At 33.9% G+C, this 22,635-nt stretch overlaps 1 protein-coding gene across 1 annotated transcript; it reads right to left on the bottom strand.

Moving 5' to 3' along the window:
• Window positions 1-3,843: 3,843 nt before the first annotated feature.
• On the bottom strand, window positions 3,844-20,756 carry LOC101417388 (amine sulfotransferase-like). Its single transcript, XM_012530097.2, has 6 exons — window positions 20,615-20,756; window positions 18,362-18,570; window positions 13,570-13,696; window positions 12,636-12,730; window positions 5,952-6,138; window positions 3,844-4,087 (listed from the first exon to the last, which is right to left on the bottom strand). The coding sequence occupies exons 1-6, from the start codon at window positions 20,754-20,756 to the stop codon at window positions 3,966-3,968; spliced, it is 882 nt and encodes a 293-aa protein (XP_012385551.1). The 3' UTR covers window positions 3,844-3,965.
• Between the last annotated feature and the right edge of the window lie 1,879 nt (window positions 20,757-22,635).

Below are 22,635 nucleotides of genomic sequence, written 5' to 3'. Positions count from 1 at the left end.
ATTTTAAATTTCATTTATTGCACCTTTCAGTCACATAAGATCTGCTACTTTTCTATGTATACTTTCAAATTCTTCTTTAAGCTCACTGATTGTCTTCTTAATATCCTCAATCTTTAGCCATCTCATTTAAATTATTAATGAAAATTTTTTGAACATCTCAACTCCTTTATGTCACCTAGAGGCTTATCTAGATCCTCTGACTGGGCAATATCTTCCTGTCTCTTGATATGGATTGCAATTTTTTGTTGGTGTCTTGGCATCTGTCTTACTAGATTTATTTATTCTGGGTGCACTTTAGTTTAGGGTTTTCTTACTCTTTTTCCCTTGCCTTTTTGTATTAGTTATCCTTTTTTAGTATATATTTTTAAATAAATCAATTTTATGGATACATATTAATAAAACATAAAATTCATCCAAAGTGTACACTCAGTGGTATTTGGTATAATCACATAGTTGTGCATTCATCACTTCAATCATTATTAGAGTCTTTTCATTATTTCAATAATAATTAAAAACAAAAAACAGACAAAGAAAATCCTCACCTCTCAACTCTGTTTTCACTGCTATATATAGCTCCTATTTCTGGCTATTGTTGCACAATTGTTTGTTTATTAGGTAGTTTTATTGAGACATAGTCACATACTATATGATCTATACAAAGTGTAATCAACAGCTTTTAGTATAATCATGAAGTCATACATTCGTCATCTCAAAAATTTTAGAACAATTTCATTACTCCAAAAAGAAAGACTCCACATCCCTTAGCATTTCTTCCCCAGCCCTACATAATCACTAATCTAATTTCATCTTTAAAAATTGATTTATATTTACATTTTATATAAATGGAATCATAAAATATGTAGAACTCTGTGTCTGGTCTCCTTCCCTTAGTATAATGGGCCTTTTTTTTTTGGTCTGATATTAACATTTTGTAGTATCAACCCACATTTATTCAAATGGTCTTAAATATGCAATTTTACCAATATTCATATTTCACATAATATATTTATATTTCACATAACATATTTAGTTCAAAATAGCTCAGTCATACAGTGTTTGTCCCTTTGTGTCTGTCTTGCTTCACTCAATATAATGTCTTCCAGGTTCATCCAGGTTGTCATATGCTTCACAACTTTATTTCCTCTTACTGCTGTATAATATTCCATTATGTATATACTCCACAATTTGTTTATCCATTCATTGGTTGATGAACACCTGGGTTGTTTCCAACTTTTGGCTATCATGAAAATACTGCTATGAATGTCAGTGCAAAGATGTCTATTCACGTCACTTACTCAGTTCTTCTGGATATATACCTAGCAATGGTTTTCCTGGGCCCCATGGCAAGTCTGTATTCAACTTCCTTAGAAACTGCCAAACAGTCCTCCATAGTGCCCATACAATTCTACATTCCCACCAACAGTGAATAAGCACTCCTGTCTCACCACATATTCTCCAACATTTACAATTTTCCAAATTTTTAATAGTGGCCAGTTTAATTGGTGTAAAATGATCTCATTGGAGTTTTCATTTGCATTTCCCTAATCACTAGTGATGTGGAACATTTTTCCATGTGTTTTTTCACCATTTGTATTTCTTCTTTGGACAGTTGTCTTCTCAAGTCTTTTGCCCATTTTTAATTAGATAGTTTGTCTTTTTATTGTTGAGTTGTACAATCTCCTTATATATTACGGTATTAAACCCTTATCAGATATGTGATTGCCAATTTTCTCCCATTGAGTTTGCCTCCTTTTCACTCTTAAATATTTTAAAGATATTTAATGATATAAGATCATTAAGATCTTAATGATAATGAACGTGGAATATCCTTCCATTTATTTAAGTCTTTGGCTTCTTTTAGCAATGTTTTGTAGTTCTCTGAATACAATTCCAGTATGTGTTTGGATAAGTATATTACTAAATATTTTATTGTTTTAATTGCTATTAAAAATGAAAAATTTTTCCTGATATGCTCCTTAGATTTCACATCAGTAGTGTATAGAAATGCTATTCATTTTTGCATATTAATCTTGTATCCTGTCACTTTGCTGAACTCATCTATTAATTCTAATAGCTTTGCTGTAGATTTTTCAGGATTTTCTAGATATAGGATCATGTCATCAGTGAATAGTGAAAGTTTTACATCTTCCTTTCCTATTTGGGTGCCTTTTATTTCTTTGTCTAGCCTAATTGCTCTAGCTAGAACTTCTAGTACAATACTGATTAATAATAGTGACAGTGGTCATCCTTATCTTGTTCCTGATCTCAGAGGGAAAGCTTTCAGTTTTTCATCATTGAGTACAATGCTAGCTATAGGTTTTTCATATATGCTCTTTAACATATTGAGAAAGTTTCCTTTTATTCTTATCTTTTGGAGTGTTTTTATCAAGAAAGGATACTGTATTTTGTCAAATGCCTTTTCTGCATCAATAGAGGAAATCATATGATTTTTCTTCTTCAATTTATCAATATGGTTTATTACACTAATTGATTTTCTTGTGTTGAATCACCCTTGCATGCCTGGGATAAAACCCACTCGATTGTGGTGTATAACTATTTTAATGTGTTTTTGGATTCTGTTCGCAAGTATTTTGTTGAGGATTTTTGCATCTATAGTCACAAACATTGACAAAATTGAACAGAGAAATAGTTCTTTAATAAGAGTTGGAGACTTCAATATACCACTTTCAAAAATTGATAGAGGATCTAGAGAAAAGATCAATAAGGTATAGTGTAAAACAGTATAAATCAACCAGATCTAACAGATATATACAGAGCAATTCACCCAACAATAGCAGACAATACATTCATCTCAAAATGAATTGAATTTGAGAGATGAATAAATTTGAAATGATTTAATTCATGCAAAGTATCCTCCTACAACAAATGGAAGGCAAAGCAGAAGAAAAATTGGAAAATTCACACACCTATGGAAACTAAATAACACACTCACAAACAACAAATACATCATAAAAAATCACAAGGGAAATTAGAAAATAAGTATTTATTAAGAAAGTAAAAGCACACATCAACACTTGTGTGATACAACAAAGGCCGTGCTCGCAGGGAAAATCACAGCTGTAAATGCCTACTTAAAAAGGAAAGATTGCAAATTGATAACCTAACTTGACACCTTGAAGAATTAGGAAAAAAAGAAACCAAATCCCATTTGAAAATTAGAAAGGAATCAATAAGTAATATGATAAAATAGGCAAATCTTTATACAGGAATTCCAATTAATAAATGTAAAAGGAATAATAGACAGAAAATCAGCATTAGAGCACTACAATAACTGCTAAATGTGAAAATCTCCTGATGAGTCCTGAAATTAGTGGAAAAAAACATTAAGGAGAAACAAGAAATTTGCAGAGCCTCAAAGTATCTCTTTCAAAATATTTATTAATTACTGTTGTAATTTAACATATTTCCACAAATGATTTGTTACTCCTTTCTTCAGGAGACGAAGTTTAATTCTCATTCTTTTAAGAATGGGCTCGACTTAGCAGCTCATTTCTAATTAATTAAATATGGAAATGGAAGAGTATCAATTTTACTCTAATCCATCCTTTATCCACTGATCTTTAATACGAACTTTGTCATCTTGTAAATTACTATAAATATTGTATTGAATTCTCTGTTCCACTTACTATCAAATTTTAACATTCACACTGTTTGAAACCAAAGAACTAAAGCTTAACTACAAGAATAAAAGGACTTTCCAATGTTTAAATGATCCTAAATTCAATTGTAGGTAAAGAAGAAAAGCTCACTACATAAGACTCTCTCAAGACATTTACAATTGATCCTGCACACTTTCTGTTTTATTTATTATCATGTAGGTGCCCAATGCAGGCTATCTTTCAAATCATTTAGGTTTTTTAAATTCCAAAGAGTTTATCAAACTCATAGCATGAATGACAGCATTACAGATTTTTATATGATTCCTTTGGACTGTGATTAGAATTCTATTCCTCATTTATATCCCAGATGAACTTCAAAGGAATATCTTTCATCTTTCTTTGGAATATTCTGTCAAATCTTTCACTCTGCTCCACAGTAAAGTGACATTTCCAGTCTCCAATAGTACCTGTGGGATAATCACATGAGGTGAGGAAGTAGTACAATCAGGACAAAGGTTTCCCCCAAACTACTTTAACATCTTCTCCAAGCCAACCTTAATATCAGTGTCACTTTTCCATGGGATTTAACACTTCATCTTCCCTTATACAGGGTGAAAAAGAAACAAACTTAGGAATGCTGTAATACAGTAAATGCAGTTGTAGTCCACTTCTCTATCTATTAAACCTCCTCCAACCACTACCATTCATTCATAATCTTTCTTTAGAAGAAAAAAACTCTAAAATATACAAAAAGATTAGAATTTTTAAATATATTTTACTATGTGTCAATCATCAAACTAGGCAAACTGTATACATCATATAATTCTTAACATAAGCCTGCAAGTATGTATTTCTTCACACTTAAAATTGCTTAAAAATGGGGCCCAAAGATTTTCAAGAAATGAATTAAAATTAGAGAGGGTACTCTGTATCCTTGTTGCACCATTTTTGCATCTCTACCCTATGGTAGTTCGAAGTCATCATTAAGCCATTTTTAAATGAAAACTAGTAATTTGTAGTCTTAAGTTATCATGTTTTCTTTTGTAAATGTCTCTATAGAGAAAAAAGCAAGGTATCATGGGCATGAGAACTGCTTTACATTGGATCTAATTGAGCTTTGAGAAGTGGGAGTTGATGATAAATGGAAAAAAAAGAAGAAAGAACAATTTTTAAAATATTAGTATCTGGAAAAATTTCAGTAAGATCCTGAAATCATTAAGTATAAATCAGTGACCATTACCATAATACCAAGTTATGAACAAATTAGAGAATGCAATATGAATAAAATAGATAAGTGCAAATTATGTTTAAGAATAGTGTGCATTGAAATGATTAAGACAGAAGTTTTTCAACTTAAAGGGTTTTAGGAGGAAAATATATTCATTCTTAACAACAACTACTGGCATATAATAGTTGCACAATAGAAATTTATTGCATGTTTTGAATAACTGAATTCATAGCAGATTGGGTTAAGTGAGGTATCACTCTACATTTTATGATGAAAAAATCTGAGGAAATAGCAATAATCCAAACCCCTTCCCCACATCAAAACAAGTATTAAGTCTACCTCTTATAATGTTCTAGGAGAAATAAGGGAAAATAAGAGTTGGCGCTCTCCCAGTCACATATATCCCTTTTCTTCAGAGAACGCTTTACTAAGAAATTTTTTTTTTTTAAGATTTATTTATTTATTTATTTATCCCCGCCCCCCCCCCCCCCCCCCCCCGGTTGTCTGTTCTCTGTGTCTATTCGCTGCGTCTTGTTTCTTTGTCCGCTTCTGTTGTCGTCAGTGGGACGGGAAGTGTGGGCGGCGCCATTCCTGGGCAGGCTGCACCATTCCCGGGCAGGCTGCACCTTCCTTCGCACTGGGTGTCTACCCTTACGGGGCGCACCCCCTGCGCGTGGGGCTACCCCACGCGGGGGACACCCCCACGTGGCACGGCACTCCTTGCACGCATCAGCACTGCTCATGGGCCAGCTCCACACGGGTCAAGGAGGCCCGGGGTTCGAACTGCGGACCTCCCCTGTGGTAGACGGACGCCCCAGCCACTGGGCCAAGTCCGTTTCCCTACTAAGAAATTTTAAAGAATGAGGTCACGTGGCTTAGAAGGAAAGAACTTAATATATACCAGACAGACTCAAGTTTCAGTTTTTTGTACTAAAGCAGATAATCTTCAGGGTCATTTTCAGTTGAAACCTTAGGTTCTCTCTAGTGCCCAAATGGTAGTTATCAATTGGAGAGAAATGTTGGGAAGACTCCTTAATTACCCCATGTGCCAAGGTCTCAAGGAACTCTCAACACTTTTGCTGCTATAAACCACTAAACCTCACCTTTGCGCATGAAAAATCCATCATTTGTTCTTGTCCCAATTTCTTCTTTTATAATATGATCATAATTTGCTTGTGGATCTGACTTCATGTTCCGAAAGGTAGCTTGTTTCACAACAGAGTCCAACTCCTCTTCATTCAGTTCTTTCTCCAAAAAACTGCAGATTTTAACCACAGAACTTCTGAGATCCTGAAAGGAATTGTGAGTATGAGAAACTATTTCACTTATAAGGAATGCATGGATTACAGCCTAACATCTTTATTATGTTTTGAAAAACTGCTGGTCGTTGGGTTCATTCTAAGTTTGAAGTTCAACAAGGATATATTAAAAAAAAATAAAAAATAAAAAAAAGGATATATTACTTCTTTATTCCTTCTTTGAAAATGGGTGCTTTGGTTGTCAGCCTTGTTAGAATATCTTATCATTTTATTTTATAAGATCAGTTTATTACATTCATTCACTCATCCAAAATTGTTGGAATGCATTCCATGTTTCAGAGATTGTGCTAGGGATTGGGGGGACGTTAAAGAGAACAATTATATAATTATCTGTGCTTTTAAAAATTCCACAATTTAATGAGAGAAAGAGTAAAGCAAGTAATTAAAATACAATGGGAAAAATCTGACACAGAACACAATGCATAATGATAACTCATAGGAAAGAGAGATTAATTTTACCTTGGAGGGGTTAGAACAATTTTTAAGAGGAAGAAACATTTCTTCCAAATAAAGAAGAAAGAATAAGAAATGTCCCTGAAATATCATGAGAATTCCTAAGTATAAAAGTAATCCCAAATTAGGGAATCTTAAAATGCCTTCCATATTCATTGGAAACTGGACTCATAAGAAATGGAGCTGGAGACACAGGACGGGGACAGATAAAGGTCTTGCTGAGTTTACTGAGTATTCATCCTCAATGGTGATAATCAGAGAAAGAATATTGATTGTGAGGAGGTAGGTAAAATAGAATCATAGTTATCAAATTATTTTTACAAATAACTCTTATGTACAATGACTTGCACATGGTCAAGATAGCCAAGAATATGTACAGACAAGACTACATGACCAAGAACCAGCAGAAAAAAAAGACAATAGAAACAGAACCAAAGATGCTACGGTTACTGGAATTAGAAGAAATAATTTTTGCAATAAAAGACAAAAATTAATTTTTGGCAAAAAGCTAGGAACGATAGAAAATAACATAGCATATTTAAAAATAGATCCCAATTCATAAATAGGAATTAAGATCCTGGTTAATCATTTGAGTGGCAGATCCAATTCAGATGAATAGAGAAATAGTGAACTGGGAAGTGGAAACAGAAGGGAACCTCCATAATAATACATCACAGAAAGACAAAACAGAGGTCAGCTTCCTCTAAAAAGAATTCCTGCTTGTAAGATGGCTTCTGAGACTCTATGTCTCTCTCTCTAAAGTCTCCACTTAGGATGGTTCTTTTGGATATAAGCCATTTCCCCCAATGCAATCACCTATCACTCTCCATAATTCTGAGCATATTCCACAAAAAAATACTCTCCATGCAAGACAGTGAGTCCCTGTCTCATTTTTCACCCTATTATTTCTGTCTCCAAAGATTATTACACCAAGGAATACAGGTATGTACAAATTTCTTCACCGAAAGCTCCAGTCAATTACAACATATGAAGGAGAACACAATAGGTGAAAGATGAAATCTTTCACTATATTAGACTTTCCCCAATGATGTGACACTAAATAGCTTCTCACATCTCTTAAGATAAAAGAAAAGATTTTTAAAATTTTACACTGTAAAATAAAATAGACATGCAGGAAATTCATAAAACAAATACATAATTAACGAATTATTATAAAGTGAATACCCATGACTCCAAAATGCATGTCAAGAAATTTGAACAATGCCTATTTTCCAAAACCTCACCAAACACATTCCCTTGCTTAATCGTAGGCCATTCCTTTCCCTCAAAAAATAAACACTATCTTTGACTTTTATTATAAATACTTCCTTCTTTTTATTTATAGTTTTTTTCTGCCTTAGTATGAGTCCCTCAACACTATAATTTAGTTCTGTTTTAAACTTCATATAAGTGGGAAAATACAATGTGTACATTTTTTTGTATCTAGATTCTTTTGCTCAATAATATGATTGTGAGATTCATCAGCATTGTCACATATATTGGAAATTTGTTTTGTTTTATTGCTGTGTGGGATTCCAATGTATACATACACCACAGTTTATTTATCACTTCTATCACTGCTGAGGAATAAAACTGTTTCAAGGTTTGGGCCATTATGTACAATGCTAACATAGGCATTCTTGTACATATCCCCCAATACATGTGTGCATGCATTTTAAAGAAATACCTACACCTGAATTGCTACATCTTAGGATGGGTATATCTTTAAACTGAATAGATAAAAGCAGTATTTTCCAAAATCGTTGGAATTAAATGGCAGTATCCAAACCTACAAACATAGAAGAAAACCAGTGGTTTACCTTCACTCCAAGTACATACTGCTGAACACTTGGGACATGGTAGTAGAAATTGATTCTGCATGGTCCTATGGTCCTGGGCATATCATCTCCAAGTCAGTGAAAAATGTGCACTATCTTCTGAGATATGCCTTTTGTGCTTTGGGTGTTTCTCATGGGGTTATACCATTGGAGAACCAGACATACAACAGTATTGGGCATAATTAACAAGAAATTTCCAAGCAATGTAGCAGACAAAGGAAGTGTGGTAGGGGATGCTCTGAGTGCATGTTGTCATTTCCCCCTTTCACCCACAAATGAGCCCTTTGCTCAGGGCTGTGTTCTCCTGGCTGCTAGGACAGGATGATAAATGTGTGCTGACTCCTTTCTCAGGAGTGCCTTGTGGTACTTACTGCCTAGTAGACAGTGGACACCAGCACATTCCTTCCCATTTTGCTCTAAACATTGTTAACATTCCCTGAAGACAGTCTGGCTAAAGTAAGAGCATTTTAAGGCAACAACCAGTTCACCCCAGTTTGTATATCTGTTCCTGGCAGGGAGGGAGAAGCATCCCTTCTTTAAGACACAAGCACAAGGTATGTGTGGACATCTATCTCCCTGGTGTTAGAACCGTTGGCCATGGAGAGCCAATGCCCAATAGTGAAGCTGACCTTGTTCTGTATCTTTACTATGTTGGTAAACATTTTACTATCCAGTGCCCGAGGGTATTATGCTTTTGCTGGTGACCCCAATACCTGCAAACTATTAAGTGGGTTGGGTCCCTAGGACTACAGTTCCTGGTGACAGACATTGTTAAGCTTTTTGCAACCCTCCATTCAGTGAGATCCCCTCCCCCTGAGGTGGTAAATGTGTCTCTCTTTCTGACTGACTGTTAGCACAGTGAGCAGGGACCAACAGTTCGACAGGAAGATCTTCAAGTTTACTGTTACATTGATGGATGCCTAATTTCTTCAGAAAATTGGCATCTTTAGAAAGAGCTTTAAAAACAGAAAAACTTGAGTTGACCAAGTGTCTATCTTCTTTGAAAAGATAAGAGAAGATTCTCTTCCTATTGTTTTGATAAGAAAAAAATTTCTTTGAATGGCTGAAGAAAAACCTAGTTCAAAATACTAAAATCGTGGACTACTAGGTGGAAGATAAGAGAAAAGTGATATTGTTGATGGAAAATACAGGAACATAAATGGTAGAATTTTTGTGTAATTTACTCTGTCATCTCTGTCCAAATTTTCAGCAAATTCTATTGTCCACAAATTCTATTGTGAGCACAAAGTTATTATGGAGGGACTCAAATATAAAAATAGAGAATCACATTTGCATTTTGACATAAATTCTTTAGGTTGAAGAATGAGGAGTAAAGGAAATGAGCTGAGATTGGAGACAAGTAGATTGATAAGGCAGGCTGCTATGAAAACTTAGCTAAAGATAACAGTGTCCTGGCTAGGGAAGGGACAATATGGATTGAGATAAATGTGCATTTTCCACAAAGGTTTCAGAGGTAGAATTAGCTATGACTCCTTGATTCGTTGATTAAATGAAAATGTAAGGGAAGTGGTCTTGGCCCAATGGATAAGGCATCTGCCTACCACATGGGAGGTCCGAGGTTCAAACCCCAGGCCTCCTTGACCCGTGTGGAGCTGGCCCATGGGCAGTGGTGATGAGCGCAGGAAGTGCTGTGCCACGAAGGGGTGTCCCCTGCATAGGGAAACCCCATGCGCAAGGAGTGCGCCCCGTAAGGAGAACTGCCTAGCAGGAAAGAAAGTGCAGCCTGCCCAAGAATGGTGCCGCACACACGGAGAGTTGACACAGCAAGATGACGCAACAAAAAGAAACACAGATTCCAGGTGCCACTGATAAGGAAAGAAGTGGTCACAGAAGAACACACAGTGAATGGACACAGAGAGAAGGAAGGGGGGGAGAGGGGAGAGAAATAAATAAAAAATAAATATTTTAAAAAAATGTAAAGAAGGAGGAGAAGTCAAGAATGAAGCTCAGGTTTCTGATTTGACCACTTAAATACTGCACAAGGAAAAGAAGCAGCTTCTGTGGGGAAGGTGCTGAATTCTATTTCTGACATGCTTTGTTTGAAATCCCAACATCAGATTACAAGTTAGGTATGTAGAAAGCAGTTATATGGGAACAGATGTAGCTCAGGTGGTTGAGCACCTGCTTCCCATGTCCAGGGTTCTGGATTCAATCCCGGAACCTCCAAAAAACAATAAAAACGCAGTTATATGTATATATCTGAATCTCAGGTCAAGGATAGGGGCTGGTGATGTAGATTTGGGAAACACCAATTTGTTCCCCAACTCACTCCAATCCGGCTTACTGTGTGTCACACTACACTTCATATCACTAAATTCAGTGGACATTTTAAACTCTCATATTTACTTGATTTCTCGGCAAGCTTAGAGGTATTTCTCAAGATATTGTCTGTTCCTCTCTCTTGACACTCTTTTGGCTTCTGTGTCACCACACTGCTCAATTGTTTCCACTTCTCTGATTGCTCCTTTTCTTTCTCCTTGGTGGACTCATCCATTACTACAAAATTTTCATGTTAAAATCTCTGAACAGTTTCCAGTTCCTCTTTTATTCTCCCTCCATTTTATTCATATGATAGTTTCAGTTATATACTATATAGTGATAATTAATATCTTCACCCAGACCTCTTCTTTGAACTTTAGACCTGTATTTTCCATTTATTTCTCAATATATATATTTAATGCCTCTAAATCACCTTAAATTTTCTGTATCTCACCTGAACCTTATCAGTGCTCCCTAAACAACCTCATGTATGACACCATCTATACAGATCTATCAACCAAAAATCTGAGATATATCCTGAATACCTCTCTCATTTTTGCTAAATAAAATCCCTTTTCTTTTTACCTCCTAAACATGTCTTAAGACTGCATTCTCTCAAATCCCAGTGGAACCACTCTAATCCAAGGCATGACTGTGTTTCATTGGAATAACACGCCGATCTCTAATTGGTCTTCCTATAGTCACTATCTTCACTTTTCAACTCGCTAATGGGAATGATATTCAAAAATATTAATTCTATCATATTGCTATCTTTTTATAACTCCTAAAGTGCCCCTTACTTCTTTTAGGATTTTAAAAATAGCACTGTCATTAACACAGCCTATAGACTTTGTACACTCTGACCCCTATATACTTCTCCATCTTCATCTTTCACCACCCTAAGGTACTATCTTCAGTTCCTCAAAGGAGGAAAATTCCGACTTCAGGGAATTTGCACATTGTTTCCTTGATTTAGAGTGCTTTTCTATCTCTCTTGCCTTTGTTAGAGCATATTCAACTAGCTTTGTTGTTCCCATATTACTTCTGGAAAATGCCACCTTTGACTGTATCAATTCCTCTTGTCCCATATAGTGACATCATACCTGCATGTTCCTTAGTAACACTGCAGTTTGAATTATATATGCATGCTTGATGAGTATTTGTCTTCCCTGTTGGATTATGAACGATAAGAATAAAGAGTTCAGTTCTCTTTTTCTAATGATTCAGTGTCTGATACATAGTAGGGATTCAATATTTCTAATGAATTTAATGAATAAATAATTTATGAATTGATCAACTTAGAGATCACAGAATAATGAGCTTTAAATGTTTCGTGTGGTATACAAAATGTTTTATGATAGCTTTGATTAGATTAACAGTATTTAAACATTAAGTGATTCCACATGAAACCTACATTTCAAGTTTTTCTTGATAAACAGGAAGAGCTTGCATGACAGGGTATAAACTGATATATGGCAATAATTAATCATATCTTAGTAGTGGCTTCTCACCCCAGGGCACTATGGAGTGCCCTCCCTCTTTATTCGTATCTGGCTGCTCTGGACATTTGGTTTGCCTCCATTGCTCCAGGAGCACCACACTGCTGAATTGTTTCCACTTCTCTGATCGTTCCTTTTCTTTGTCCATGGTGGACTCATCCCTCTCTTAGAAGAAACCATAAAAGAAGACTGTGTGTAGTGAAAAGAGGCCTGGAGGAGAGCTCTGAGGAAGAACAGTACTTATGAGATGGTCAGGAAATTGGAAGCCCAGAAAGAAGCCTGAGAAGGTGGAGTTAGGCATGAAGATGACTATGATAGGAGAATGGGCTCACAGGAACCCAAAGCAGAAAGGATTTTAAGGAAATAAGTATTTTTTAAAAGTAACCTTATCATCTTACCTTCTTCATATCTTCATACTTCATGAACATAATATTGAAATCATGTTTGTGCTCATACCAACCTCTGATGTGATCAAACCAAAGGCTTCCTATCACTGTGGGAAAAGGTAATAAAGGATGGGGTAAAGATTTTGTACTTAATACACATAAATGATAGTCTTTCTTTACTGTTTTGGAAAGGAAAATAAAGCTCCCACTACTGGACATCCATATATTTTTAAATGGTTAGCATTGTGGAAAACAATTTTCTGATCTTAACAAGAATATGCCTGTGAGAGTTACTCTATGTGTGTAGGAAAGCGGCAATAGAGATAAGAAAACACAGATCAAAATTTGAGGATTTCTTTAAGGCAAGACTATCCTTCTCCTACTTCGTCCACCTGAAAACACTTGTCTCTATTCTAAAATCTCTGGATAGCAACTTTAGCTATCCAGAGTAGGACCGAGACTAAGTCTAATATTCTATATGAGGTGAGAGCCCCAGGTCCATATCCCACAGCCCCTTGCACCAATCTGTCCTCCTCACTGAGAAAATGAGAAATTCCACAGCTGCCATACCAGGTCTACCACAGGTCCCTAACGGCACACAAACTACACACAGCAGGAATATTAGCTATTCTGGAACATATCGAGCTTTGGATCTCGCTAGCCTAAATTGCTAGAATGTTTATGATTCTTTTATAATCTGGTAAAAATATTTCTTAACAGTATGCCTTTGCAATCTTGACAACCCCCCAAAGTGGTCCTGGTGAGAAGAGAAAGATCTCTAGATGGCAGAATAAATTGATATACTATAGTAACCACTCATCTGCATTCTACCATCGATCATCTCCCTTCTCCATCTTCTCAAAATATGTTCCCTAAGCTTGAGAATTTGGCCAAATATCAAAATTACCTCATGAACATGTTGCTTGGCAAATAAATTCATAGTTACCTTTTCCATCTAGAAACCGATTCATGAATTGTTCTAAATTTTTTGTAGCTTGTAATTTAACCACCAAGTTTGTAAAATGAAAATATGAGATTAAAACGTCCTTAGGGTTTCTGTAGATATAAATAACCTGCAGGGAGAATAATGAAGTAATTTTCACAACTTCTTAGTTATATTTTCAGATTTTTAAACACCTGAGTAATATTACTTTATATGAATGAAATTCATTCATCCTGTTACTATCCATGGAAATTTAGGTTGTTACCAATATTTTGTTATTACAGAGTTGCAATAAATAACTTTATCACATGACATTTCATATGTGTGCTAGCAGGTAGGATAAATTCCTAGAAGTGAAATTGTTTATTTGTAGAATTGATAAATATTGCAAATTACCTTCCATAGAAGCTGTGTCAGTTTACCTTCCATGAGCATTATGTGATATTCATTTATAGCCAAGATGGCATTGGAGATCAGTGAGGAAAGGAGAAACTATTCAACGGAGTGTTTGAGCAAATGGTTAAATGTAAGGAAAAAAATGAAAATAGATCTCTATCACACATCATTCTCAAGGATTAAGGATTGGACTATGAAAGCAAGATGTTGGCATATAAAAATATATTGTAGAATGTATTTCTATTCTTAAACAAGAAAAATTATTTAAAATTAAACTTGATACATTTGCCTAATTTGAAATTAAGAAATCTGTTCGTCAAAATATACATAAAGGTGATTTGACTCCTGTTTATTTTGCCTTTTATTTCTGAATAAATGGATTAAGCATATATATATATGATATATATATAATAAAGAAATTATTAAAAGCAACAAAATGTGAGAGAAGAAATGAATATAACCAATTACATATGTATATATTTATAAAACCAAAAAGAAAAAGGAAAACAGCTTAATAGAAAACTGGGCAAAAGTCACAGTTATTTCACAAAAGAATAAATAATTACAGCCAATAAACATATGAAAAAGTGCTTAATCTCATTACTAATTAGGGAAATGCAAATTAAGGTCAGTTTGAAGTATCATTTTATAACTGTCAGATTGGCAAAAATTAAGAAGTCTGGCAAAAAAAACTACTAGCAGATGAGGATCAATAAAAATGCATGTAGTACTGGTTACAGCTTAAACTGATGCTACTGCCTTGTTTAAAAAAATAACATCCTCTAATAAGTTTAATATTTTTGTTCTATTTGGTTTTGTGTTTCTGTTCTTGGGTATATACATCCTAGGGAATCTCACGCAGATGTGTACCAGGGTCTGTGTTCAAGAATGTTGGTAGCAGAATGTATCATAATAGCAAAATATTGGAATAATCTAATTAGTCAACAAAGGAAAAGCATAGGTAATGATACAATAACAAAACTTGTGAAAGTATCTAGCAGTGTAAATAATATTGAAAATCATGAGTAAACAAAACTTCAGACAAAAGGAAAACAAGTAACAATATAAATTAGAATTTAAGTAAAATTGATACCAAATGATTTAAGATGCCAACAAGTAATTTGTCTGCAGTGACCAACAGAGAGGAATCTTGTATATTGAGTAATGTAATAGAATTAACTAGATGGCACAATCTGGTAAGTCCATATAGATTTTGATTTAGCAACAACCACAGTAGATTTATACAAACCTATTTTTAGATATTAGGATCAAAAGATTTGAATAACTCAATTAACAAAATTAATTTCATCTATCCGTACAATAGTACCCCACGAAGAAAATACTCATAATTTTGTCATGTAGTTATGGAATATTTTTGAAAAACTGATTATGTAATAGGCCATATTTTCTTAGTAAACACCCCAAAATAGAACTCTTACAGAACTGTTACTTGATGATAGCACCATAATACTAAATAATCAGCAGTGAAAATGTCAAAAAAGAACAGTACATTAACACTAGAAAATAAAAAATCTTCAAAAAATAACGGATTAGTTAGAAAATTAAAATAGAAATTATTTAGATATTAACACATTATAGTCAAAGCTTTATTCAAAAAGATATCCCTAGCTTTAAAATGTTAATATTTTTAAAATGAACATTGGGAATACATATACTAACCATTTCATTAAAGATGATAGAAAAATAAATGCAAAGTATAAGGTAATAATTAAAAGGAAAGCAGAAAATTTGTGATGTAGAAAACATTAAGTTTTATTTTAAAAGAGAAAGCAGTTCTTTGGAAGAAAAATATAAAATAGGAAAAATCCCGATAATCCTGAAAAAGTATAAAAACGAAAGAATATAAAAATTTTCAGTGTTATAAATGAATGAAAAGATATAATTATATAATTACAGAAAATCAAATAATGAAAGAATGTCATAATTTTTTCATTAAATTTTGAAATCTAGATGAAATAGGAGTAATTTAATTTGAAAATAAAATTATAACAATTGTTTGAAGGAAGCAGTTAGATAATAAATGAATCAGGTATATTTATTAAAGACTATACAAATACACAAAAAATCTAGTTAATTTATATAGTACTTGGACTACTCTAGAATTTAGAAAACTTCAAAAAGCTTTGAAGGCTGTCTTGCAAGACTAGAATTATATTGATACTGAAACCAAATAAAGATAAAATAATCATAAAATTTAAAGATATAATATTTTTAATAATTATAGATTAAAAATTTTGGATAAAAATGAACAAAAATCTTTCAGCAGTATGTTCAAAGAAATATTATACAGTATATAAGCAAGTAGGATTTATTCCAGAAATGTAACATTATTAAATTAATTAATAGATTTCATTTCACTATAGATTAAAGGGAAAAAATACATGACATCTTCAGAGTTGTCAGAAAAGGCTTTGGATATGATCAGAACTTTTCTGAATAAAACAAAACAATGTAAAACTCCAAGAAAGCTAAAAATAGAAAAGAATTTTCTCAGCGTTACATACATCAGAATTCAATAGCAAAACAAAACAAGCAAAAACAAAATACTTTACTGAAAATGCTTGAGAATCAAGGACAAGAACATTCACAATCCCTATTATTCAATTTCTCAAATTTTAGTTAAAAATAGAAAAAATGAAGTGTAAATATTAGAAAGTAAAGGAAAATCAAATTTATTATTATTTTAGAATGATGAAATAGAATAAAGGAAAAATTAGCAAAACTAATAAAAGATATTAAGGGGACCAATATAACAGAGGAACAAAACCACCAATGTAATTTCCTCTATAACAGCAATAATTTTTTAAAAAGACAGTAGTGAAGAAATTGCAATTCATAATAGCAATAGAAAATAAACAAAAATACAAAGAATAAACGCAGTAAAAAATGTGTAAGAAGTACATGAAGAACAATATGAAACTCATTTGGAAGACAACACAAAAGTAGACCTGATTAAGAAAAGAACAATAGGATGGCACTGATGTCATGTTAGAATATTATAATGCTGATAGTTGTCCCTAGAAATAATCTCTATATTTAATCCATTCAAATTAATATCTAAAAGTTATTGAGGGAATTAAAATATTAGATAATAAAGTCAATGGGGTATTTGACTTATAAGATAGAAAAAAGGCTTACATGATTACAATATTTAAAACAGGCAAGAACAGGCCCAAATTAAACAGTACTATCAAATTTTTTGGAATGAAAAGGACAGAATCAGAAAGGAGAAACTATGGGAATTTAGTGTATCAAAATGTAGTCTTCACAGTAGCAGGTAAAGTGTAGTGGGTGTAGCTCAGTGGTTGAGAGCCTATTTCCCATGTATGAGGTTCAATCTGGCTAACTCTTTGGGCAAATATAGTGGAATATTCATACCTCACATCACATGTACTATCAAATATAATTTGTAATTAAATGGAAAAGATAAAAGCATAAACCTAAGTAGAAAAAAAATGTAGAGAGTACTTTCATAATCTTTGTCATGGGGAAGTCTCAGCAAGACAGTAGGGCCAGAAACTGTAAAGGAAAGACTGACAGATTGGTTACCTAACATTAAAAGCTTTCAAAATATTTAAAGGTAAGTCATTAATTTGGAAGATATTTGTACTGCGTAAAACCTTCTACCAAACAGTAAATAAAAGACAAACTAAAGAAAAATAGACAAAGAATATAAAGGATATTTATAGGCTTAGAAATACAAAAAGAAATACAAAAAGATACTCAATTTTATTAAAATTAAAAGGGATGCAGATTATTCAAGAAGGAGATTTTTTTTAAACCTAGCACATTAGTAAAGATTATTAATTCCATTCATTGTGAGACTATGAGGAAAGAAGCATTCCTATATGCTATTTTGATGAAATATGTTAATACAAGTTAGAAGGCAAATATGTAATATCCACCAAAATTTAAAATATTTGGACACTTTAATCCAAAAACTCCACTTTTTAGGGAAATATTTCACTAGAGTAAAAAAGTGCTAACACATGTAAGAATATTTATTACACCATAATATAATCATTTGCTGATACCTACCTTTCCATCAATGAATGTTAAATAGTGTACAGCCATACAATAAAACGCTAATAAACCATTAAGAAGAATGAAGTTTCATGTGCTGACAGAAAGCTTATTTTTCTATATGCTATATAATCAAATTGCAAAACAATGTATTTGGTGGGCCAATATATGCATATACATATAATTCCATGTATATATTTGATGTATGTAATTATACTTATCACATTAAAAATATATATAAATGTGTAAAACCATATCATAAAGATATAATAATCACAACATTTGAAAGACTCTAGATCAGTGGGGCCAGGAACAAGACATGAAGACAAGGTAAAAAACTATTTCTATGACATACTTTAGCTTTTTTGTTCTTGAGACCTTTTGGCACTAAATAATACGGAAGGTGGGAAGTGAAGATACGAGGGGATGATATCTTGGAAAAGTCTAATTTGTGAATATTGTACTCGAAGAAGGGAGCTCTGTCCATTGTTACCACATTTTCAGTTTTGTTACGATGTTCCTCAAAATAAATCAAGCTTAATATCTGCTGAGTCCAGATGGTACCTGTAAAAATAAATAATTTTGTTTTCAACTCTGAATTAATTTCTAAAAATCAATTTCAACAATAATGCCACCCATCTGAAATCATTTGGAGCTTTTTTTTTCTTTTTCATCTCTCTAAGTATGCCCATGAATTTGTTCAGGTTTTTTACTGTTTGTTCGTATCTATTCTACAAACTGAAAAAAGATGAAATCAAGGACTATTAGTTCCTTTTTCACTTTAAAGAGTTGTGGTTGTTCTGACTCTGTAATATAGTGATTCAGATTAATTCTTCAGCTCCTCTGTATTTCCTATGCTTCATGTAACGTCCCTTGTTACTGTCTTCTGTGGCTATGCCTTTCTTAGTCTCTGTTCTCAGAAATATGCCTTTTAGAAATATAGCTCAAGGCCTAGATGCCTCTGAAATAATATGAAAATGTGTTCAGTTTCTTCCCCTCCTCAGGCTTCCTACCATTTCAGGTTTCTACACTGTGAAATGTATTTAAATTCCAAATGCTCAGGGATAGATTATCTTTGACTTCCCATTGCACATTGGAGGGAAAAGGGATAACAAAAATGAAAAATGTCAGGGTTTTTATTGATTCTTGGTTTCTTGACCAATCAACCCTGGTCATTGGTTATGAAGGGATTTGGGAAATTCATGTAAATGTTTTGAATAATTCCATTTCCATTTATAATTGATCTAGATGTGATAAAATATAATGGTATTAAGGTTTGGATTTATTTCAAAGAACTGGTCATGCCAAGGAATCACAGGCTCCAGGGTTGGTAACAATAAGTGTTTCTAGGTATTCTCTCTGTCCCATCACAAGCACTTATAACCCACTCAGATCTTGGCCAAGGGTCTCAAAGGCACTTTGTAATTTTGCTGGTGACTACTGAGTTCTTTGGTGGGCTTCCTAAGATGCTCACTTTGCAATGTTCTTTCACTGCCAAATCTTATTCTTGCTTGGGAGCGTGAACTTTGGCCAGGATATCGAGCTGGATTAGACAGTTGGTTTAAAACTAACATCAAGCATCTTAATCAGTTCTTACTCTCCATGAAATAAATAATGGCCTCAGATATGACTGTGATTATCAGGATCTTGGTGGGGTCACACTCTAAGCCCACTATTCAGTCTCACTAAAAATAACCAAGAGGACGTTTCAAAATGTTGGTGATCCATGGAAATGATAAAAGTGTTAGAAGTCAATTCTCCAAAGGAAACCCATGTAAACATGAAACTCATGGTGATTGCTGTGCCATGAGTAAAAAAGTCCTTTATCTCTGGTCCAGGAGTCTCATGACATCTGACAACATCTATGAAACAGTGGCAGGCTAACTTGTTAACTTGTGCGTAGGGCAAAATCTCAGACACACTTCAGATCTTGACAATCAGAATCTTGAGTTCCACATCTACAGCTAGACAGGGCAACTTCCTCACAGTCCCCTTCAAACTCTATAATGTATTCAAGCATTCCAAAGATGCGATGACAAAGCAGGATGTGAAATTAGCAAATATATTGTGAAATATCTTTCTTTATTCTCCTAGCCAAACTGTGTATGACCAACTTGTTCATGATGTTCGTGGACAGCCACACTATGAATAAGCACAAAATTGTTTATTAACTCTATCTTTACTTATTGATTACAATGATCACTGTAAAAATTAAACAAGCCATACAAGTTTGCCCTCTGTTGAAGTAGGAGTAACCACGGTAAAAGGCCCTTCAGTGCTTCCTGTGACCCATCAGGATTCAGATATGCTGCCAACAAGAACCCTGCTTGGTTTCCAAATAGTTCTTCTCCAATTCTCAGCCCAAATCAACAACCAAGTATTTGTTAACTCAATGTTTTAGTTCTTCCTATTTGCTATCAGAAATGCCAATATATGCATTGCAAAATGTCTTACATCGTAGAGATTTGAATTTCCCCTTTTTTTTTCTGATCTAAATGGTTTTCTAAACATAGGCTGGGCTGTTGTTGATATTCAGAAAAAGGCATATTGTATACCTTCACACACCAGAGTGAAGACTGACAATAGGTGGTCTATTCCTCAAACTTACCAGATTTTGGATATGTGATTATGAAGACATCATCATCTCTAATTTCAAAATCATCTGCATTTTCTAGTTGGTCAATATCAACTAAAGTAGGTTCTACATTATAGCCTTTAAAGCTCAGTAAATATGAGTCTGAGTCATCCATAATTGCTCACCTGCAAATAAAAATAGTGAAATTCTTTTCACATTCTTAGTCGTTTATAAAATGACTAACACTTACTGAGTGCTTCATATTTGCTGGGCACCATTTAAATGTCTTATGTGTATCAACTCATTTACCACAGTAGATATCTTACTTATATTGATCATTTAATCTTCACAGCAACCCAACATAGTAGGTATTATTATTACCACTATTTTAAAGATAAAGAAGCTAAGATAAGAAGAGGTTAAGCAGCTTAGCTTGCCCTAAAACCCCATGAGGGATTTGCTATCATGATTCTGAACATAAAGATGAAGAAACTAAGGCCACAGAAAGGCAAGCAAATTGCTTAAGCAAGCATAGCACAGAACTAAGATTTGATGCCAGGCAGTCTGGTACAGAGTCCACTCTTTTAATCACTTTACTATGGACCGTCTTAGTATTTTTTAAATTATTTACATTGTTTTCATTGTTACAGAAGTAATTCTTTCATGAATGTAACTTTCATTTTTTATTTTCTCTAGAACATGAATAATCTTCTGACTCTAAAGGAAGTTTCTGAGGTTTTGGGATGTTACCCTATTTCAAATGAACTGTGGAAAATGCTCGGCATGGGTAATACCAATGGTTTTACTTTGTAAATATTGCCCTTATATAGTCATAAGATAATAATGGTAATTGTTAGTAATTTCCAGTGGAAGGTTTTTAAAATAGAAATCTAATATAAATCTTAATGAGAAAGGCAAAATAAAAATAGTAAACAAAGAGCTAAAGACACATCTGTCCCAAAACCAAACCAGCAAAACATTTCTTTATTAGTTCTACCTGAGATATCTATTTTTGAAGGTTAAAAATGAGGGGATTCTAACAGTTCTAATAACATTAGATTTACAACCACCACATAGTTTCAATTAATTATTTTCAAAATTTCTGTGCACAGCAGAAAAGAAATCGTTTTTAAAAAGCTGCAAATATGGCTTTGTCTAAATTGTATCTCAAGAAACAACATTTAATTCCTTTATCAACAGCCTAACCCATCTAACCAATAGAGGGAGTCAGAGATATGGGTTTTGCAGAGTAAGAGGAGAAAATGGCTCATGGTTCTGGGACTTATATTAGACCAGAAGAATCAGAATTTTTGGAGAGTGGTGTCTGAAAATCTGCATTTTAATAATAGGAAACTCTGCCATTCACACCAAAAAACTGAGAACCAAAGTAGTGATAAAATACTGTCTGATTTCCATAGAAATATTGAAACCTCTAGAATAGCCCTTTTCTTTATGGAGTATTACTTGACCCCCAATTAAGAGCCACATGGCCTACTAGCTACAGAAGTAAAATTCTGCATTCTTCACTACAAGCTGAAGTCCAGCTAACATGAACTTTTGAGAATTGGGGACAGAATATCCCGGCTGATAAATTACAAAGAACGGTTTCAACAGGAGTAGATGGAGAGCCATTTTGACATTGACGTCACAAATTTTCCAGGAAATACCTTGGATAACTCAGTTTTTGGAATGTGGTGAGGGAGAATTTGTACTGTATAGCAAACGGGCAAATGGAGAAGTTCTAAAATAGGGAATAGAGTTGAAGAGAAAAATGAAAATGTAAGCTACTATCTATCACACACCTTCTAACACTTCACAGTACTCCCCACACCCTACAAGACAGCATGGCGTCCCGAAATCCATAATTTTAAGGAAAAGGGAAAGAGCATCAGCTAAACATTCTGAACATTGTTCCTTCTTTGCTATTTATTATGTTCAGTCTCTCAACCTGCCAGTCTTTCATAGTCTCAGGGGAGAGAGATTTATTTTAACTGTTGTATCAGAGAAGCAAGCGGGGGAAAGCAGGGTGGTTTCCTGCAGGCTCTCGGCATTGG

This window comes from Dasypus novemcinctus, chromosome 11, assembly GCF_030445035.2.
Source record: "Dasypus novemcinctus isolate mDasNov1 chromosome 11, mDasNov1.1.hap2, whole genome shotgun sequence".
Taxonomy (NCBI): domain Eukaryota; kingdom Metazoa; phylum Chordata; class Mammalia; order Cingulata; family Dasypodidae; genus Dasypus; species Dasypus novemcinctus.
This window is presented reverse-complemented; position numbering and strand designations above follow the sequence as displayed.